Here is a 21,991-nt window from a genome sequence, read left to right on the forward strand (position 1 = left end):
AAAAATGCATGTGAATTTAGGTGTTCTGAGACTAACATATACGAGCGTCAATTTGACATAAAATTGAGTCATAACAGACGCGAAATTCAGCTCAATCAAACGTATTTTTCGTCAAGTAACGAAATTTTCAGACTCGAAGCACTTAATTTTACATGACACGTTTGTTTACGTCTCATCCTTTATGTCACAGATGGATTCCGTCCAGTGTAAAATTAGTTATTTCCAAGTGTGTGTTAGTTTGTTAGTCTTTATCTATGTGATTCCTGATCTTTTATTCGTTGTTCTCTGGTTTGAAGTGCTTATGATTAGCGTTCTGATGCTTGGTCATTATCGGTGTAATTCCTTAATTTTGATGCTAAGGAATTCAATTTTGACTGACAAAGGGGTGCGTTTTTGAGGGTGTTTCAACAGAGGGATATATATAGCGGAACCTTCCAATTAGAGTCGGATCTTTGCGATAAATGCAAGAATGACAATTGTAAAAAAATCGAATACTTCATCATTTCTCAATAGTGATGGAGTAATACGAAATGCACTAAACTGAGGACACTACAATAGGTCAAATTGCTGGTCGCAGTAGTGTTAGGTCCCGAACATAGAAAAAAAAACTTAAAAACTTTTTTTTTTTATTTAAGCTTTGAGCCTCTGTTTGAACTTCCAATCATTAAAGTGAAAATAAATTATAATTTTAATGAAAGGTGTTAATTTTATACTTTTAGTAGTTTAGCGTTTAACCAATTTATATTTAACATGTGTTCAAAATTTGATACGAACATTTGAAATTTAATTGCTGGAATGAAGAAAGTAAACATTTCGTACTTAACAGTTTATAATTTACATTGAAAATATTAAATTGTATACTAAGCTTTTATCTTATAGCATTTTACATTTAAAATACCATAATTTAACCTTTTTTCCCTTAATTTTGTTTCCATCTGTAAACTACCTATCGACCCATAAACTCATACACAGGGGCAAAAAGGGACGACGTTTTGGCCGTAGGGTTTCGGCCTTTATCATGTTTAAGAATCCTTCATTAATTCAACAGCAAGACTGATAAAGCCACTCCTACAATGACCAACTATCCAGTCAAACATAAATATGTATTTATAAATTTAATAATTTTTATATGAACTTTGACAGAACGAATATTCCAATGAAATAATTAACGACATTTTCATTTACGAAACAGACGCAATTTTAGCAAATCAACGTCCTTACGCAGCATTCTAACGAATTTGTGCTTGGATTAGCAACATCGAACCCACGATGTTTCCCGCCCGGCCGGATGAGCTCTTGCTTTCTTCGAGTTGCAAGTAAATGATGAGAGAACCAGAGAGTCGTTGAGGCTGTTGATATAATTTTGTATAGTATGTGATAGACATGAGACCACGTAGAAGCATCGCGTGAGTGCAAAAGCTCCGGTAGCCGACGGGACGACCGACAGAGCAGCTGGTTTTTCAACTATGCTACCGGGAGAACCTTTTCACCTCAGTTTCGTTTGAGCCGTTGCATGATTAACATATCAACTCCACATATCATTTTTGCGTGTGTGTATTCAAATTGTGCAGTTTTACAAAAAAATTAAAATAAGGTTTTTGAACAAATCGAGCGGTTTTGAGCAAAGTGAAGTGGTTATTCAGTTTCAGAAAATTTCGGAAGCAAAGAAAAAAAAGTAAGTGTCCCGCCGTGAGAAGGAGGCTCGTTGACTTCCCAGCTAAAAGTGCTCGAAAAAGGCAAAGGGAGGCCTGGTAAATTAGCCGTTACTCGAGTGGCCTTGTGCATGAATTTTTCATGTCAGCAAGAATATATGAAGTGGATGATTGCCCTGAGGCGCTGATTTTGATTTAAATATTGATAAATAAGACTTGAAAATTTCTGTTTCAAATTGTGTGAAAACGAAAGCTAGGAAAAACGAGTGAAAAATGTTATTGCATACGGAAAAATTAAGCAATGCAGGTGTGTGAGTGTGTGTGTATGCGCTTTAGTAGGACCTTGGAGTTCCGGATTACTTTGACAGGACCACCTTACTTGCTTTTTACTATTGTGATATAAGATTTAATGCTTCGCTGTTCTCTGTGTGGATCAGACCGAATGGTACCGTAGCCAATTTAAGCGATTAAAATCTACGATTATATTGTGGTAGAGCCTTCCATGCATGTATCTCAAAACACAGAATACATATCGGATGATCATCTTAGCTATGGCGAGTAAAGTATTTGAGACTCCCCCCCACCTCCCCTAATTATGTATGTTTCTGTGTGTGGCTGAGTGGGTGGGTGAGTATTTGTGGCTGGAGCGCGTAAGTTTGTGGAATGTAAAAAAAAAAATGGAAAGGACGACCCTGACTGTGGACTATCACATTTCAGGGCATCCGCTCTTCATCTTACTCTCTTTATTCTGTGTTTTGGTGTTTTCACACCCACACAAGCGTACGATCGTCTTGGATGCCTGGAAATCATGTGTGCCTACATTACATTTGTACGAGAAGCAGCTGAAATAGTACAATGGGCACGAGGCAATAGAAACATTACTATACACATAAACTTTTACAGTGCGACTCCATCACCTCCCATGAGTCCTCTGCGGTGAGGCTATAACACGTCCATATTTTAGTACAGAAGCTCACCTGGCCGGCACCGTTTGGCCAAAGGTAACACTTAATCATCATCTAGGATCGCTTATTTAGTCATTCCATCATCCTGTCGTCATCCTCGCGTGCAGACGGATTAAAGCGAATAACCTTCGAATGACGAATTTTCATAAATTATAATTTAATGGAGCATGTGAGCGAGAAAATCTTGCCTTATTTTTGTGACTTTCGATGGTGACCCTTCGGTCCATATGAACAAAAAAAACGAAGAAAAATATGTGTGTCCATTCCTTTTTCGTTTGCTGTTGCTCCCGGGGGAATGCTGAACTCGAGATGTATATTTTTTCGGCCGGAACCTGGTTAATATTCACATGGGGTATATTATGACAGGTGCACAGGTGATGTTGTTTATATGCACGTGACTTTTCTGTGAGTAAAGAACACCACATAATAAGGTGTTAACATAATTCACAAATGACGGAGTTTTACCTCCCAGATATAATAATCAATTGCAAAAATCTAAGCGTGCGGAATGTAGGTGAGAATCATTTTTTTTAGACATAGTAACGAAATTTGTGAAAATCTGCTACCTATAAATATTGTTGATGCTATGCTAAATGAAGTAAGGTGTTGTTTATTTCGAAATTTGTAGCTGATTGTTATTGATATTGCAGAATAGGGCTTTCTGATAGTCTATTTGTTTGAGTGTTTCTCAATATATGCACTGGCATAAGATGAGTCGTCTTTTTTATTTTGCTGTAAAATCAACGGTTACAGATTTAATCTATTCACTTGCTTAGGCATAGCCAGATGCAGCAGCCTCTCATTCAGTAACAAAATACATCCTGGTGTATTCGTCGGTCGTCTGATCTCATTATAACCATAATGAAATTCAACGCATTGAGGCTATTCAGTGAAAATTCATTCGGTTCGCTCTACGTCATCTTAGGTGGAGAGATCTATTCAACCTACCCAGTAATGAAAACATGGAATTACTTGAAGCAAACGTGGCAAAAGCATGCTTTGTTGGAGATCTGGGTGAATTTTCACTTAAATTTGACAGATGGAAAGTTTTCAAATAAACCTGCTATTATACCAGACTTATTTCTGACAGACCAGGAATCAGTTTTGACAAACACCTTGAAAATCGGAAAATCAACAACAGAGAGATTTACGAACATCATAATTTATTTTCTTAGTATAAAATTTAAGTGAAAATTCACCAAATGGAACACAGCCGTAGTCTTTTGGACATCAACACACATCGTTGCAATCTTCGGTCGCATTCATTTATCAACATCCCTCCTGCTAACTATTGTCGTTTTCGTTTTTTCGGTGTAGCACTGGTGTAGTGTAAGCAGGAATAAGCGCGAGCCTTTGACAGCTCAACATCATTTGTTTGTAAACAAAGGTGCATCCTACATCTACACCCTAAAATATTTCGGTGTACGGCAGTGTAGCACCGGTGTAGCTACACCGCAAAAACGAAAACGACATATTTTTTTTTTTTTGTTTATAATTTATTTGATAAGGCTCAACCGAATTAACTTTACAGAGCCGAGGATTCTTGGTCACTATACAATACATCTTAAAACTATAGTCAAAAGGTACAACACAATAAACACTTTATCTTCCGTTATCCAAAAAGCCTCCTCCATCAGAACTGGAGCCGCTTCCAGTGGTTTCATTGTATGGCAAATTGTTGTACGCCAACGAGGGTCAGAGCGCGTCCATTGCAGCAATGGACGCAAAACGTGGTCAGCACTCACACACTCATCACGAAACGGTTGCTTTCCAAAGTCGACGACGCATCGACCGAAAGAACTGCTGATGAAGAACAATGAGGAGGACCACACAATGGTTGCTGCCGAGAAAACAGACGATCGCGCAGCACACATCGAGAGTGGCCTGCTTTTGTCGACAGCCGAGTGAACACTGAAAAACGACATATGGCTTACACAAACCATTGCGAAGCATGTCTCGGTCAACCGGTGTTACTATGTGTTTAAATGTGTCACAAGAAACAAATAAGCATAGTTTTGTACATATATAGTTGTAGAACAAGTTTCATTGGGGTGAACAATTTACCTGTTAACAAATAAAAAAAATACTAAAATTTTGTCAGATGTATAGCGGTAAGCTCCATCGAGGATAATACGCCATTTCATCCAAATTTTTGAAAATCTGGATTAAATCTTAATCCTCGATTCGGTAAGTACCAAAAGAGGAATAAACTATAAAAGCACGCAACCATTCTCTCTCGTATTCAGCAGTTCCATTTCAAATGACGATTTTTTTTTTAATTTTTTGATCGACCTTCTACGATAATGTTGAAACTTTGCACAGTTGTTTGTTATTGTCCAACATGCCATTATACATATTTGGTTCCCTAGTTTTGTACACGACTAACACTTGAAAAGGGCTTATGCAAAAAATGATACGCATCAATAGAAAAACATATATCTTGCGAACGATTTGTTTGATTGAGATGGTGTTTTGGAAGAAGTTGCGGACAAGTATTGTGCCTTTCAAGAAAAAAATACACACTGTATTTTTTTTTACAAAAAAAAAACAAAATTATCAAAAAAAAAATAAAATTACTCAAATTGCATATTTTTTTTTTAAATTCTTTTTTAATATTTATTTTATAGTTTAGATAAATTATAACCTACTGACATTGTGCATTTGCTTGGCAAATCATAAACAAAAAAGTTATGAATTATTGAAAAAATAAGTATTTTCCAAAATACCACCTACAGTTATCGAATATCTTTAAAATAGTGTTAATATTAAAACACATCCAATTTACAACAAAAAAGTTCATAATGCTTAAATTGCCCAAAGTTAATATTTTCAAGATACTCCTAGGTTAAAATTCACTTATCGCATATTTTAAGAAATTTTCACTCTTTTGAGATGTTATTGGTGAGTGTTTAATCTTGAAAGTATTTTTAACAAAAAGTCCAATTAATTTCCTTGAACTTTACTGTTCACAGTTTTTTAATCATACGCATGAGTTAAGAAGGCACAATAATTATCCGCAACTTATCTTCATCATACAAATCGTTCACGAGATATATATTTTTCTTTTGATGCGTATCATTTTTGCATAAGCCCTTTTCAAGTGTTAGTCGTGTGCAAAACTACACTCAAAATAATTGACACGTTATTGTTACGTGAAAAATCACGTGGAGTCTCACTTTTTCTTTTTTAGTCAATTTTACGTGGCGCAAGTAAAATCTACAAGATGTTACTTATACATCCATTCGCAACCACTGATATTATCAATGAAACTTACGTGAAATCCACATACACAGATTCTATGTTAGTTTCACGTAAACCTTAAGTGATTTTCACGTCTGAAAAAAACACTGAGTGGCCCACTCATTGTGGAACACAATATGGCGCCAGTTCAATTAGAATGTTTGCATTTCATCAAGAACGTCAAATAATTGTGATTCTATTCTATTGTTCGCATTTCAAATTGCAATCATAATTGGATTAAGATTTTAAATTTGAAATTATTTATCGTATATCGTTCATAATTTAGTTCAACTGTGGACGGCAGGGAGTACCATAGTATTGAGGAGGACTTATAACGCATTGTTCTATGCTGTATGAATACCATATTATATTGTCTCGTTGTTCGTGTTCCCGATTGAATTTTATTATAATATGTTTTTCAGATGTGACAAAATAAAATAAAAACGAATAAAATAGTGTTTGTTTTTGTAATTGTAGTGTTGAGCAAAAATATATTCTATTTGAAATGAATCGAAAACAAAAGCATTGGAAACCGACATAAATTTCATCCCAAGAATCACGTAACTTCTACTTGTTATTCCAGTGACGATGAAGCGTATTGAAATGAGTTCTTCCATGTGAAGATCACTTAGCTCTTACGTGAAAAGTGTGATGGAAAAAATCTACGTATGTTTTCACGTAGCATTGATGTGTCAATTATTTTGAGTGTAGGGAACCAAATATGTAAAATGGCATGTTGGACAATAACAAACAACTGTGCAAAGTGTCGCCTAAGGCTAAAAGTCTCGTTAATAAAGGAAAAAAAAAAAAAACTGTGCAAAGTTTCATGATAATCGTAAAAGGTCGATCCGAAACGATTTGCGAATCTGTGTGGAACTGTTCTATTGTAGAAAGTGTCTATGAGTGAGTGTATTCAGTCCCGAAAAACATTTGTTATTTTTTCTGATTATTTCTGAAGCAACAATAGAAAAGGGCCCATTCAAAAGTCCTTTCTTCACAAATTGAAAGCCACGACGCCGGCGCCGGTGATGTAGTGGTAAGCGTGATTACCTCTTACCCCAAAGGGTCTGGGTTCAATCCCAGCCGAGCGCGGTGGGATTTTTCTGAGGCATAAAAATCGCTGGTCACGTCTTCCTTCGGAAGAGAAGGAAAACCGTTGGTCCCAGCCCATGTGTGTTTGAATGGGTGCGATATCCTACGCAGGTGTTGAAGCTTGCAATCGATGGCCGTCGGTGATTGGCACTAGATTGCGGAACAGAGACCGACGTTAAATAAAGGAATGAAGAGAGAGAAGAGAGAGAGAGAGACCTCTTCGACAAACATTGATATGGTTTTGTACAAAATTTCTGAACAACCTGGTTTTATGAAAGGGATATCTGAAGCTGTGATTTGAATTGTTTGGCATTCAGAAGTCTTGAAAATAAAAACATCTATACGCACTTAGTTTTTCTACCGACCTCGGCTGTGCAAATCGCGGCATAAAAAGTTTTACTGAGATATTTCTCTCAGTGCAAAATCAATGAATAAAAATATTTTAAGTTTGAAATCTGATTTTTTTTTCATATCTATGGATATTTCCAAAGTCTTGAAATTTGTTGAATAAAGGCTTAATATAGGGGAAATGTCGGCCTAAATGCCACTAAATTGGGCAGTAATCAGTAATCGACTAAATTTTCAATAGCACCCAAAAATATCTATTGGTACCGTCCCAATGACGCGTTCATCTTGATACAATTGATAAATAGCAGATTTTTAGTGATAGGCCCAATCTTAGATCCATAGGCCAACATTAGAGCCATATCCCCTTATTTTTTAGCCTCAGAATTGTTAAATTTCCTTAAAATCTCAAGATTATATAGAACATTTGTATGCTACTCACAATTAATTTAAAAATATCGGAAGCTTTAAAAGCTTTCGAAATCTCGAACTGTAAAAAACAGCTTGAAGGGCCATCCACATTAGATCTGGATCTGACGTGTTGCGGCAAAGTGATAGCTAAATTTATTATCTAGCTGTCAAATTTACGTCAGCGCAACGGAAACGAATCTATTTTGGCGTTATAAATCTGTTTTACGTTTATTTGCTGTAATTTAAATCTTTTTCAATAGTTGCTCACTTGAATTCTCACAAATTCACATGGAATAGACTAACGAGTATCTGGACATGCTTCAATAAACGCACCTGTGCTACCATGGGAAGGAGACCCGAGCAAAGTCTGAAATCAAATGGAAATCTAAATTTGATGTTGTGATTTCGCTGATAATGATTACGCAGGATGCTGTCGTTTTGGACGTTTTAACGGTTGAAATATCAAAATTGAGAGCAAAAAAATCTTCTTGCGACATCACATTGAAAACTATTTTTGCTATCAGTGAGAGCAAACTGAAAACTAAATTTGATATAATTTTTCCCTGTTGATAACAAAACTTGAATACTTGTTTTGTTATGCTAAGGCAATGAAAACAAACCCGCAACAACATATTTTTGAAGAGCAAATGTTCAGCAAAATGGAAACAAAATTAGGTATCAAATTTGTGAATTGCGAAACTGAAATCAAATTTTGATTTCAGTTTGATGTTGATATCAAAACTTGATTTCAATTGGCTGTCATTTTGATGCTGAACTTTGCTTGGGGAGGGTATGATTTAAGAGAGTAAAGTAAGTCCTCGTGCATTTTCCTTGTCTTACGGGCAAGCCTAGTTGGCTAAACTACAACTCGTGTTGAAAAAATCTTCACATGAACATACCATACGATATGTCATGAACATACCTTTCCCAAAATTTTAAACTGAATCTTCAATTCTGTCTCACTGTGCACTGCTGCAGGGACAAGCAGAGCGTGTTGAATGACCTGAATGATAATGCACAAAAGAATGAAAACATTTAATTTAAAAGCGTTCTTTTTAGAATGATATGCATTGCGATGGAGTCTGGATGATGAGCAATTATGTTATGTTTGATTTGAGCATGTTACATTGCTGTAAGAAATATTCTGGATTCTTTTTAAACTTCTACCAGCATGCTTGGTGACAAAAACGTTGACCTATTATATCAAATTGAACGCTTTAAAAAAGACGGAAAAACTTCCTAACATTACCCGTCGGTCAAGTTGATGTTGTTTAATTTGTTTATATGGATGGGTCCGAGCAATTCAATCATGAACTTACTCCCTACATGGAAGGGCAGCCATGGTGAAATGATTGCGCTGCATGCTGTAGATGTCGGAATTGAATTCAATTTAAGTTAATTTAATATTATAACATATACTACACACAGCTGGCTTTTTCGGGGTGTTCAATATTCTCGAAGTTGTTTCAAATGCTTAAACATCTTTGTTGTATTAGGGATGGTGAATGGCTAAAATTTTCATCCTGAGCATGAGAAACATAATGTTATTATTTATTATTTATTTTATTTTATTATTGTCCCAAAGAGTGTGGGCCATTCGAGACATGTCCGGGATGACATTTAAATTCGTGACTTTAAACCACACTTGCCGCATCTGGTTATGTTCCGCACAGTTAGAAAAAAATATAAATTTAGGTGCTTTGAGGCTGACATATACGAGCGACGATTTGACATTAAATTGAGTCATAAATGACGCGAAATTCAACTTTTCAGTGACGGAGCACTTAATTTTACATGACATATTTGTTTACGTCTGATTCTTTATGTCAAAGATGGATTCCAGCACGTGTAAAATTAGTTATTTCTTAGTGTATCCCCGAGAACGTGACCAGTTCCTGACTAGGACTAGAACCTATGGTGTGACACATCAAATTACATCAGAATTAATTTCAAGAAATTACAGGATCAATGACAGCCAAATCGAGTACTGGCTGGATCCAGCCAAATCCGCCATATATGGGCACATCCAGCCACATATGGTCACATCCGGCCTCATCCGGCCACATCCGGCCACATTCAGTTACATCCGGTCTTATCCGGCCACATCCTGCTACATCCGGCCACATCCGGCCTTACCCGGCCACATCCAGGCACATCTGGCCACATCCGGCCACATCCGCCACATTCTACTACATCCGGCCACATTTACCCACATCCCGCTTCAACCGGTTACATCCGATCACATCCGGCCACATCCAAGCACATCCGGCCACATCTAGCCACATCTGACCATATCCATCCACATCGAGATGTACCGGTCGGATGTGCCTAGATGTGGCCGGATGTAGCCGGATGTAGCCGGATGAAGCAGGATGTAACAGGATATGACCAGATGTGGCAGCATGTGGGCAGATGTGCCTGAATATAGCCAGATGTGGTCAGATGCGCCTGGATGTGGCCAGATGTGGCTGGATGTATCAGGATGTGGCAGGATGTGCCTGGATGTGGCTGGATGTTGCTGGATGTGGCTGGATGTATCAGCATATGGTCAGATGTGGATGGATGTATCAGGATGTTCCAGATGTGGCCGGAAGTGGCAGAATGCGGCCAGATGTGGCCGGGTGTGCCTGGATGTGGCTGGATGTTACTGGATGTGGCCGGATGTAGAAGGATATAGTCGGATGCAGCAGGATGTAGCAGTATATGGTCAGATGTGGTTAGATGTGGCCGGATGTGCCTGGATGTGGTTAGATGTGGCCAGATGTGGATGGATGGATCACGATGTTCCATATGTGGCTGGATTTGGTCGCATGTGGCTGGATGTTGCTGGATGTGGATGGATGTATCAGGATGTGGCCAGATGTGGCAGAATGTGCCTGGATGTATCAGGATGTGGTCAGATGTGCCTTCATGTGGTTAAATGTGGATGGATGTTTCAGGATGAAACCAGGTGTGGCTGGATGTATCAAGATGTAGCAAATGTGGCCAGATCTAGCTAGATGTGTTTGGATGTGCCTGGAAGTGGCTGAATGTGGCTGGATGAGCAGGATGCGGCCAGATGTGGCTGGATATGGCCGGATGTGGCTGGATGTGGCTGGATGAGCAGGATGCGGCCAGATGTGGCCGGATGTTCCTGGATGTGGCTGGATGTGGCTGGATGTAGAAGGATATAGCTGGATGCAGCAGGATGCAGGTCAGATGTGGTTAGATGTTGCCGGATGTGACTGGATGTGGCTGTATGTATCAGCATGTGGCAGAATGTGGCCAGATGTGGCCGGATGTGCCTGGATGTGGCTGGATATTACTGATTGTGGCCGGATGTAGAAGGATATAGCCGGATGCAGCAGGATGTAGCAGTTTATGGTCAGATGTGGTTAGATGTTGCCGGATGTGCCTGGATGAGGTTGAATATATCTGGATGTAGCACGATGTGGCTGGATGTTGCTGGATGTTGCTGAATGTATCAGGATGTGGCAGAATGTGCCTGGATGTATCAGGATGTGGCCAGATGTGCCTTAATGTGGTTAGATGTGGATGGATGTATCAGGATGAAACCAGATGTGGCTGGATGTATCAAGATGTAGCAAGATGTGGCCAGATCTGGCTGGATGTGTTCGGATGTGGCTGGAAGTGCCTGAATGTGACTGGATGTATAAGGATGTGGCAGGATGTGGCCGGATGTGCCTGCATCTGGCTGGATGTTACTGGATGTGGCCAGATGTAGAAGGATATAGCCGGATGCAGCAGGATGTAGCAGTTTATGGTCAGATGTGGTTAGATGTTGTCGGATGTGCCTGAATGTGGTTGGATGTATCTGGATGTAGCACGATGTGATCAGATGTGGCTGGATTTAACTGGAAGTGGCTGGATGTGGCCGAATCCAATTTCGCCAAATCTGGCCACAGCTGGCCCTATCTCACTACAGCGCTGGATGTGGCTGTAATGTAATCGACAAAAGTTTGAGAACCAACGGAATATAATGTTGCTGCTTGTTCCTTCAAGAATCAGTCAAATCTATAGTAAAATCCAACCAATTACCGGCCACCCGTGGCGCTGTTGTCGTAGCGGTGATAAAAATGTAAACATCTGTCAAACGTGACTCACATCAGAATTTTCATTTTTCAAATTGAAAATTTGTCTTGTCTTGGTACGTTTTTGGTGGTCAAAAAGCTTGTAGAATTGCAGGAATAGTGTCCTTCTTCAAAGTGACAAATGACTACAATGATATCACTGCTTGCAATCAGGAAAATAGTTGAATTTTTAGACTACGTAAACACAAGCTCCACCGCTTAACATTCTCATTGTTGTTGCAGGATCGTTGCATTATCCCGGGATGCAACGAGAACAAATTTCAACTGTTTCGAGTTCCGAATTCGGGAGCAACAAACCACTGTTTACGGATCAGAAGAATATAAGTTCACAAAGTTTGTTGTCGCCTCAGAAAATCCCGGTGGCGCCGAATGGGATTGAACACAGGCCTGCTGGGGTGAGAGGTAATCACGCTTACCACTACACCACCGGCGCCGCTTATTTTTGATGATGATACCGTACTATTGCAGCTAAAGATTTGGAAGCTGCGGTAATACACTTGAATGAAGATTTCTCAGAGCTAGTTTTTTTTATATATATCTTTATAAAGGAGACTTTCAGCCCTGGGCTGGTTCGTCTCCGGCTTCTGAGCTAGTTGAAGTTTAAACAATTGAAACTGAATATAAGTAAAAGTAAATTTATCGTTATTTCGCGGAATCGAGTAAATATCGAAGTCTCTGTTCGAAGTGATGGTGAGATAGTGATCGCGTTCGGGAAATTAAAAACCTTGGCGTGATTATTGATGACAAAATTAAAACTCATATTGACAATGTCATCAAGAAAATTGTCAAAAAGTACGGTATTCTCTGTTGTTTGAAAAAATATTTGAATATATGTAGTCATATACAGCTATACAAATCCATCATCTCTCGACACTTAGTATTTTGCCCATCCATTATTTTTTTTTAGGCAATGACACAAAAATATTGCGATTAAAGCTTTTACAGAATCAAATAATGCGTTTGATTTTGAGATGTCATAGATTCACTTTCTCATCTTTAATGTTAAACACGTTGTAGTGGTTATCGATGCAGGAAATATTTGTTTACTTGACGATGGTGTTTATTTTTAAAGTAGTTAACTGTATGCTACCTCGATATTTGTGTGGGTGATTATTGTTTGTGTGATTGGGTGATACATAGATTTAATACTAGAAGCGCATATGAAATTAGAACATTGTATTTTTTGTTTGGCGCGTCATTGTTTTTTAGAGGAATAAATGTTTTCAATTCGATGTCCAGACACATAAAACGTTCTATAATTTTGCCAGAGTAAAAAAAAAAACATGTTGTTTCACAAAAAAAAAAAGTTAAAAAACACGTTGTTTTGCTTTTAGAGCAGTTAAATTCCTTTTTTTTATTTATTGATGAAGATTGTAACTAACGAAGTTTCTTCAATCGTGTGGACAATTTTGATTTCATATTTTTTTCAAGATTTTTTAGCTCAGTTAAACTATTATCTTTTTCACGATGTTGATGATGGGTTGTTTTTATATTGCAGTAATTTGAAAAGAAAAAAAAACAGTACACGCAGAAAAATTGATTTTTGTTTCAGGGCCTAATGTATTTTGTTATTGATTCAAGCATATTGTATCACTATTTCAACAAAACATATTTTTGAATCAACAAAATGGTTTTTAGAATCAACAAACAGATTATTGACTCAACAACCGGTTTGTTGATTCAAAAATATTTTTCTGTAAATTAACCGAATAATATATTTGACACTATATAAAAAATATTCTAGGCCCTGAGTCAATTTATATCCATTTGAATTTAAAAATCATTTCTCTGCGTGTAGTGTACAAAAGTTAGAGCCTCGCGCCTGAATTTGAAAAAAATAAAATAAAATTGACCATTGAAGATTTTAATTGGTGTCGAAAAATTCCTTGTCAAATCCGGCGCCGATGAAAGTAAGAGCATTGGTCATGGTTATGGTATCCATGTAAATCTTGAACTAGGCGCCGGTTGGACCAAATGGCTGCAACGTGGTCTCGTCGGGACCGTATCGGTTGTGGGCGGAGTTGGCTTGTCTGTTGAAAAATGTCCTCATACTGGATGTTGTGATAAGGATTGTGTTACCGCGAGGCAATTAATTTAAAATCAAAGTCATAAGCTAATCCACATAGTTGCACTAGTTGCTGATGTTGATACCTTCAAGAAAATGAAATGAAAAGCAGGGAAAAAAGAACGATAATGCGTTCAAGTTAAGTTAAACACGCCCACGCGTTTTTTCTCTCTGTTTATCCTTAAGGAAGTATGAGAATTCATACTTAAACGTTATTTTTTTTTTTTGTTATTTAATTTCGTAATTTTTAGCTTGTAAACCTCTTCAGATCCGAGTAGAAGAAATGAAATAAATTTACAAAATAACCGAGAGATCCCAGATCTGAGACGGCATAGATAAGGTATAACAAATACAAACTTACCCTTTCAAGGGCGATTGGAATTATAGCTAATAGAATAGGTAAAATTAGGCAAAAGTCAGGTATTGAAAGGGATATGTAAATCTTGGACGAACTTGGACGTTTATTGAATCCGAAAAGACTCTCGATATCGAGAAGTGAACACTTTTCTCCTTGACCGGAGAAAAAAGTAACTAGGGTTAACTACCCCATTCCCGGCCTATTAAACACAACCCGCACTTAGTCTTTCTTAATCTAGCGTAGTTTTAACCAAATGGAATGTTATTTTTACAGATGACTTCCAAATTTATTTACTTTTCCATTTGTACCGTTAGTTTTGATAAGAGGTCGCGAAATATTTATTTATTGTTGAAAATGCAAACCTGTTTCTGGCGGCTCAACTTGGCCTACGGGTTTTCTTGGGCCTATCAGCCATTCAAACGCTATTGGGATTCTCTTTGGCCTATCCAGCGGAAAGAAAAGTGAATTCGCGTGTGCCTTTTGTGTGCCGTTCTCCAACATTTCGTCTTGCAGATATTGAATAGAAGCATCGTACCAAACGTTTGTTTGACACGTTCACGTCGAAATCATAGCTATATTTGATGATTTGTGCTCGATAGGCCGGAAATGGGCGAAGGTCGAAGTAAATTTTTCCCCTATTAGACGTGTTTTATTGGAAAAGTGTCGCAAAAGCGAAAGACTCTCTAAGCCAGACAAGAAATTAGCTTTTGGCAGCGATCAATAGGATTTTCTTGATCGCTGGAAATACCGGTGAAATTTTATGATTGACATCAACGGCTTTTTCACACTTATGTTTTTATGAAGCAATTAACAATTTGAAGAAATTTATATCTGTAAATGAAATCAGTTCGTTTTTGCGTTATAAAACTGGGTTGAATGTTTTTAAATAAATTATCTTATAGCTAAACCGTCTAACTCAAAACTTTGTAGGGGTAAGTGGAAGGACCATCATCGCCATCACAATCATAAAAATATTCGAGCCAGGGTTCTGATGCATGGTCACAATTCAGTATCATTACTTTTTTTTTTTTTTTTTTTTTTTTTTTTTTTTTTTTTTTTTTTAATTATAGTCACTTTAACGCTCTTGGGTCATTCGTGACTTTTCCGGGGGTGAGATTAGAACTCGTGACTTTGGCGTGAGAGGTATGGATGCTAACCACTACGCCGGGGTCGCCCCCCGTAGTATCATTACTTATTTTTTTACTTGAGAAGGAGCGTATTTGGAGAGGTCCCAGAACTATTCGAATGATATGGAACATCATAATTGCATGAGGCTTCTTATTAAAACTATTTTGATTAATGAGAGGGTACGTCTTTGGAAAGATTCTAAAGCTCTTCGAATGATGCGTGACATTGCAATTGAATGAGTCTTGTGAGAAGAGCAAGTATGTGTATCAAAAATGAGTACCTTATTACTTTTCCATAGTCATGAAGTACTTCGACATGCACTAAACAAAGGACTGGGACATATTACAAAAAATCAATGTGTTGATCTTAGTGATTAGTGGGAGATAATTTTTTTTTTGTTTATTGGTCTACATTAAAAAAAATGTACTGTACAGATTCGAAAGCCAAAAACTGAGTATCCCTCTGTTTACCACCATCCAGACATAATCCAACTAAACATTAAAGATGGGGAGTTTCTACTGTTGTGATTATAGTTTCACGGAGGAGATAGTCCATCACGGAATGATTGTAGCTAGTCAGATGAGGTTGGATTTCTACTAGGCTGGTATGATTGTTGACGGATAGAATAGAATCATTTTATTATTTACTGAGCGTGCGGTTTGAACAGATGTATGTTTTGTGTAATTAATTGCGATGATTCTCACGTTCTAGTTGGTTGAATTTCAAAACCCCCCTTTCTTTAGTACAGAGAATTTGGAACGTAAGAACTAATGCCATTTCTTCATATTTATTCTCCAGAAATCGATCGTATCAGTATCAGTGACTGAAGATAACCAACCAGGAGAGATCTGCACCATTGTAGCGCGCTGAGTGTTTGTTGGTGGTGTTGAGTAGTGTTTTTCGGGAAAATAATATCATCATTGAAGAGGAGGAAAAGCATTAAGCTCTAATCTGAGGGCACTATGTGTTATCGGTTTCTGTGAAATCGTTACTTTGAGTGAAAAATACATTTTAATTTTGATTTCGTTTTTGTTTGGAAAAATCCAAAGTGAGTTTAGTTGTTTCTACCGATATCGTTCTATCAGCCGAATAATGTAATCAGCTGTAAAAGATTTCATAAGTGATATAAAAGAAAAAAAAAATCAAAGGTTTCCATTGTGGAGAAAAGTAGCATCCCTGAAGCAAAGATTGATTGTGTATCATCTACAAGAATATAAAAAAATGTCAGCTTTACGTTTGTGGTTGAGCATGATTCCTCTCCTGCTGTGCATAGCTGTGATAAGCCGCCCCGTATATGGAATATTCGACCGGCTGGTGGTGCAGACGAGCAGTGGCCCTATTCGGGGTCGTTCGACAATGGTGCTAAGTCGCGAAGTACATGTGTTCAATGGAGTTCCGTTTGCAAAACCACCAGTCGATGGTCTGCGCTTCCGCAAGCCTGTCCCAGCTGAGCCATGGCATGGTGTATTGGATGCTACACGATTACCACCCTCGTGTATTCAGGAAAGGTGAGTCCACTTAAACCTTTTGTAAAAAGATTTACTTTAATGACAACACTATTGTGATGAAGTAATGAAATTGGGTTGTTAGTGGAATGCTTAAATAAAACATCCATTTAATTCCACTTAATTAATTTTGGTATCCATGACAGGATACGTATTTCGACTACAATGTGCAGTCTTCATTAGTGTCATTCCCACTAAAGAACTTATCAAAATCTAACCCCCTTAAGCACTCATTCCTAGGTAAAAAAGTCAAGATCACAGGTATAATTTCATTTTTATACAATGTGTTGAATCGGAACATACCTAACTAATAAAAACCAAAGATTTAAGTAAACTAAAGTAGAAAAATCTATACAACTCTCTAATTAGGATTACTATTGTGATGATTTATTGTTAAAGTTTGTTTTAATATAGTAAATAATAAAATATCGTTAATTCCGAGAATAAATTGCATCCGGCATCAGGTTGTTTGACAACAGTTGAAAAAATCCCCATGAAACATAGGGTCGGAAATGACTGCTAAGTGAGTTATTCAACATTTTATGTTTTCTTTTATTGCCAACTTTGGCTAGCTTTATTTTTTTAATCTTAATGTGTTTTTCTGATTTCTACATATCAATAGAAAGATTTAAGTGTTAGCTATCAATGCTCTTTAGAAAGGAACTCAATTAAAGTTAATTATCATACATTAAAATTGAAAAGTACGTTGAAAGTACCAAAAAACTACAGATTTTTTTAACGGAAAAAAATATTTCAAAAATTGCCCGAGACATCAAGAGAATATTATACAGCTATGTAATCAATTGCAGGTCTTTGGAATAACTACATTTGTGGACTTGAAAAAATACATGTGATCTTCAAAAATAATCAAACTACACTTCTGTAAATTTCACATGACTTTTGAAAACTTTTTCAAAATTCAGCAAACTTCAGAAATATTTATCATTGTCAAAGAAGAATTCTCGGAGTTTCATTATTATTCCTGAAGCTTGCAGAAGTTCTTCGAAATTTACAGGACTTCTCTAAAGTAAGTATTTATTTTCTGAACTTCTAAGAGAGTCTTTTGTAGTTCTTAGAAGTTGTTTTATTTCCACGGATATTGTCGATGAATTTCACTGATGCTGATATAAAGTTTTTTTTTTTAAATTCGTATATTTTCTGTGTCTTAGATGATTGAAAAACTTTTCTGAAATCCACGAGGTTCTATGAAATTTTCAGAAATGCTTTGATTTCCCTCTTTTCACATGACTTTTCCTGAAGCTTGAAAGTCACAGTAATTAATTGAAAGCTTTCTATGCCAACCAATGCATGAATCTGTATTATTACAAGAACAGTGATACCAACAATCAATACGAAACTAACGATTTTAAATTGGCTCACTACTTGACTAGCCTATTGGTTCCAAGAAAATAGATTAACGTACGCCATTCTAGTATAAATTCCAGTACTACACTATGTTTGTTATGATTCGCTATGAGTTACCTCTATGGTTATACCACAGACAAACAGACATAACTCTTAGAAGAAAATTCTTCAAAAAATATCGTCAAGCGTATTTTGCATGCGCACTAGTATCATCTATCATCCACATTCCCAAGCATTGATGTGCAACTAGAGCATCCTCGTTCATGCCATTTTTTAACTAGTTGCTTTTTCCTCGTTCTGGACAGATGGAAGTCAGTGATTTCGGTTCTACTAAATATTCCGTAGATCTATGGAATTGCTTGAATTCTGCAGAAATACGGATCCGTTGGAAAAATTCACAGAAGCTAAGACTTTTTTTTAGGGATTTGTTTTGTTTGTTTAGTGTGGTTTTTCTTTTGCTGGAAACAAGTTTTTAAACGAGGTAATGCATCAAGTGCCCTTTCTCCACTGAACCAATATGACATATTCCTGTTATGTGGATTGTAAATTTTATATGTATATCTTATACATTTCCAATGCTGGTATGTAGGTAACTTTTATATGATCTTCATATGATAAATGAAAATTGGTCAACTTACAAGAATTAACTGAAATGGATTTGAAACCCATCAGCACAGGCTTTATATTTCACCAAAATATCATATACATGTCATAAATCAATATTTTTAAAATTTATATTAAAATCACACGATATTTAATTTGTATTTTGACACATATATTTTATCGGTTCTAAGAATAAATCGAAAAATAAACATCAGACAGTGGGAGGTGGTGCTTCGAGTGCCTTCACAGTTGCGTTTATTTTATTTTATTGTAGCTGATTTGGGATTCGATCCAGGACTGTTGAGGTGTGATGCTGTCGGTGTCTGCGCTCGGTTCCACTGGGCCACGAATGACTTTGAGATTGAGCTCGTTCAATTAGCATGAAGTAACATCAACTCTTCCAACATGGAATGTAGTGCAACGTTATGCTCGTTTTGCTAGAGTGAAGAAATATAGCACTGACAAACTTATGTTCCGCTTCGGTGGTGTCTTTTGTTCTAATCTATCTTAATGCTCCTGTGTGCAATAAAACAATGACCAAATTATATGCGTTCATGGAACTGGTTCATGAAGTTCCAGTACTAGTGCTTGGAAATCTGAATAAGCCATGTAGAAGGCTTACAATTATAATTTTAGCAAAGTAAATATCGCAGTAATTTTTTTTTTCAATTTCAATACATTCTCTTCTGGAACTTTATCTTATGGGCCAATAACAAGTAAAGATTATAAGTATCATTGTTGTAAGCAGTATTTAGTTCGACTAACAATCATGTTCAATGAGTGTGCGATAACATCGTTGAAAATTATTTCAATAATGTATGCAGAACAATCATATAATATGTATTTTATTGGGAGCGATATTCATCCCAAAAACCATGCCAAAGCAAATGTTTGCAGTTGGATTCCTTAAAGGCAAATCTATATGACTATCTAATGATTGGCATGGATCTGTCAACAATCTACAACCTTCAAAAATTGTCGGAAGCTATTCCAATGCGATATAAATGTTTTACTATAGTGCAAACTTAAATGACTGTCCAATACTTTCTACATGTCTTTTTACACGCAAAATATCAACAAATGTCAAAAATCGTTAAAAGCAACTCCAATAAAATATACATGGCTGTCATATAAGATATATCTTTTAGTGAGCAATATTCATCACGAAAACAGGTTTGTTTTACTGGATTTGCTTATAGTGCAAACTTATATGAATTTCCATTAGTTTCTAGATGTCCGTTCCCACCCATGACATATCAACAGGGTTTCACTATAAAATATATCAGACAATATTCATATACATCTTACCCATCGCTAACCACATCAGAAGCAAGGGAATGTCATGTACTAAGTATGTGAAATTACGATAGAAATCATTCCATATCGCAGTTTTAGTTTTTAACTGATAATCCAATGGAATCTATCAATCATCACATACAATGAATAAGTCTTCTGACATTGCTATGTTATAAGATGGATCCAATAAACCGTACTTGTCGATTTGTTTCAGTGTACCACCGCTCATCATTTTAATGTGTGTACAGCAAAAAATATAATATGTATCAATCAATGAAATTCATGGCGAAGTATTGAACATCAATAACTGGTAAAAAGGGTAAAAGTTGATAGAATATTTCAGTCATCAACATGATTTGTTCTCGAATTTTGTGTTAATCGTGCAGCGTGATATTAGGAACGGAATGACTAATGTGCAGCACTTTCGATGTAATATTCAACAACTATTTTTTCTGTATTCGTCAGATGTGGTGTGTGTCTCCAGTAGGATGCCTTGACCACTTATCATTTTCAAGAGCTGACATCTAGTACCTAGACATGAAAAAGAACTGGCATCACTGATACGTTCGAAATTTGGTGGCTTGCTCAATGCTTCAGTGGCGCCACCATGACAAATGCAAGCACATTCCCAACTAAAACATTATTTGCGATGAATGTGATTGTGAGTGTTATGTCTGTTTGTCTGTGGTTATACTCTATGCCCAGGGAAGTTGAGAAAATGTCTAACCTGGGAATGGAACATACTGAGTTCTTAAGGTGATGCGATTCAGCGTCCACAAATCATAGGCACGTTCACTGCCACTTCGATTTTTCTAGGGAGTTAATCTCGGGCACAATTGCGATTTGAGGCACTAAATTGTCATCACAGTTTTGTTATTGTATGTTTTCCGGTAGCAGATAATGGACTCCTGGAAAAAGTGAAGTGGAACCAGAGCTCGAGATTCTGGATCGTATCACCTTAAGGTTCAATTTACTTTGATGCTTTTTGGAAAATTTCAAAAGCAGTTTTTTCCGACGCATTATTTCAGATTGCAAAAAGCTCGCACTATTCGATTCCTTTTGATATTTTACACAAAATGACGCGAGCTTTTTGCAATCTAAAATAATGCGTCGAAAAAAACTGCTTCTGAATTAAAAAAAAAAGGCATAAAAGTAAATTGAACCTTAAAACAATGTCTATGTTCTGCCTCCCGCTTTTCATTAGTTAGCCAAAAGATCACTTCAGACCGATCACGTTTGTCATAGTGGTCTTTGGTTTTTGTTCAAGATTCCGTTAAAAAAAAACCTGGGACTTTGAACAGTTATCTGAAGTCTATGACTTGGAAAATTGGTAACTACACTGCAATGCTAATTTCTGTTTGTCAAACTTTGTAAAAATATCAAACAGAAATGAATTAATAGTGTATTACTGAATTATAAGTGGGGATGGGTGGCATTCACTAGCCCAAGAATACCCTCCAGATGCTAGCCTCTTCAACAACCATACATCAGTACACACTAAGATTTTCTTTTCGTGTTCGGTAAATTTTACCGAAATCAAAACAGCTGAACGTTCGGTAAAACTTTGACCTTCATTTTAAAGGCTATTGAATTTCAAAATAGTTTCAAAACATGTTCAACCTTGTTTAAATGATCACATCTTGTCATTTTAGTGGAGATTTAGTTTCAAAGTAGCTGAAAAGCAATTGAATTGAATTGCATAAATTTTACCGAACAGTTCAGCTGTTCAGATTTCGGTAAAAATTACCGAAGTCGGTGATAATTTCTAAGTGTGTACACACTTATCCAGTCAGTAATTTTGACCGAGTTTTTGTATTGCGGAACTCTTCGGTAAAATTTAAAAAATCTGTGAAAAATTCAAAGTTGAGAAAATGT

The 21,991-nt window shown here is 36.8% G+C and overlaps 1 protein-coding gene across 2 annotated transcripts in view; it reads left to right on the forward strand.

The window, feature by feature from the left end:
- The first annotated feature begins 1,517 nt into the window (after window positions 1-1,517).
- The window catches only part of Ace (Acetylcholine esterase), a 94,928-nt gene continuing 74,454 nt past the window's right edge, over window positions 1,518-21,991 (forward strand). For both annotated transcript variants that reach the window (XM_065238480.1, XM_065238481.1), the window contains exons 1-2: window positions 1,518-1,675; window positions 16,146-16,855. In XM_065238480.1, coding sequence (XP_065094552.1) covers window positions 16,569-16,855 — 287 coding nt within the window. In that variant the 5' untranslated portion in view covers window positions 1,518-1,675; window positions 16,146-16,568. The remainder of the gene's footprint in view (window positions 1,676-16,145; window positions 16,856-21,991) is intronic.

Source organism: Ochlerotatus camptorhynchus, unplaced genomic scaffold (assembly GCF_037179485.1).
Source record: "Ochlerotatus camptorhynchus isolate MF236.1 unplaced genomic scaffold, CSIRO-AGI_Acam_v1.1 ptg000794l, whole genome shotgun sequence".
Lineage (NCBI taxonomy): Eukaryota > Metazoa > Arthropoda > Insecta > Diptera > Culicidae > Ochlerotatus > Ochlerotatus camptorhynchus.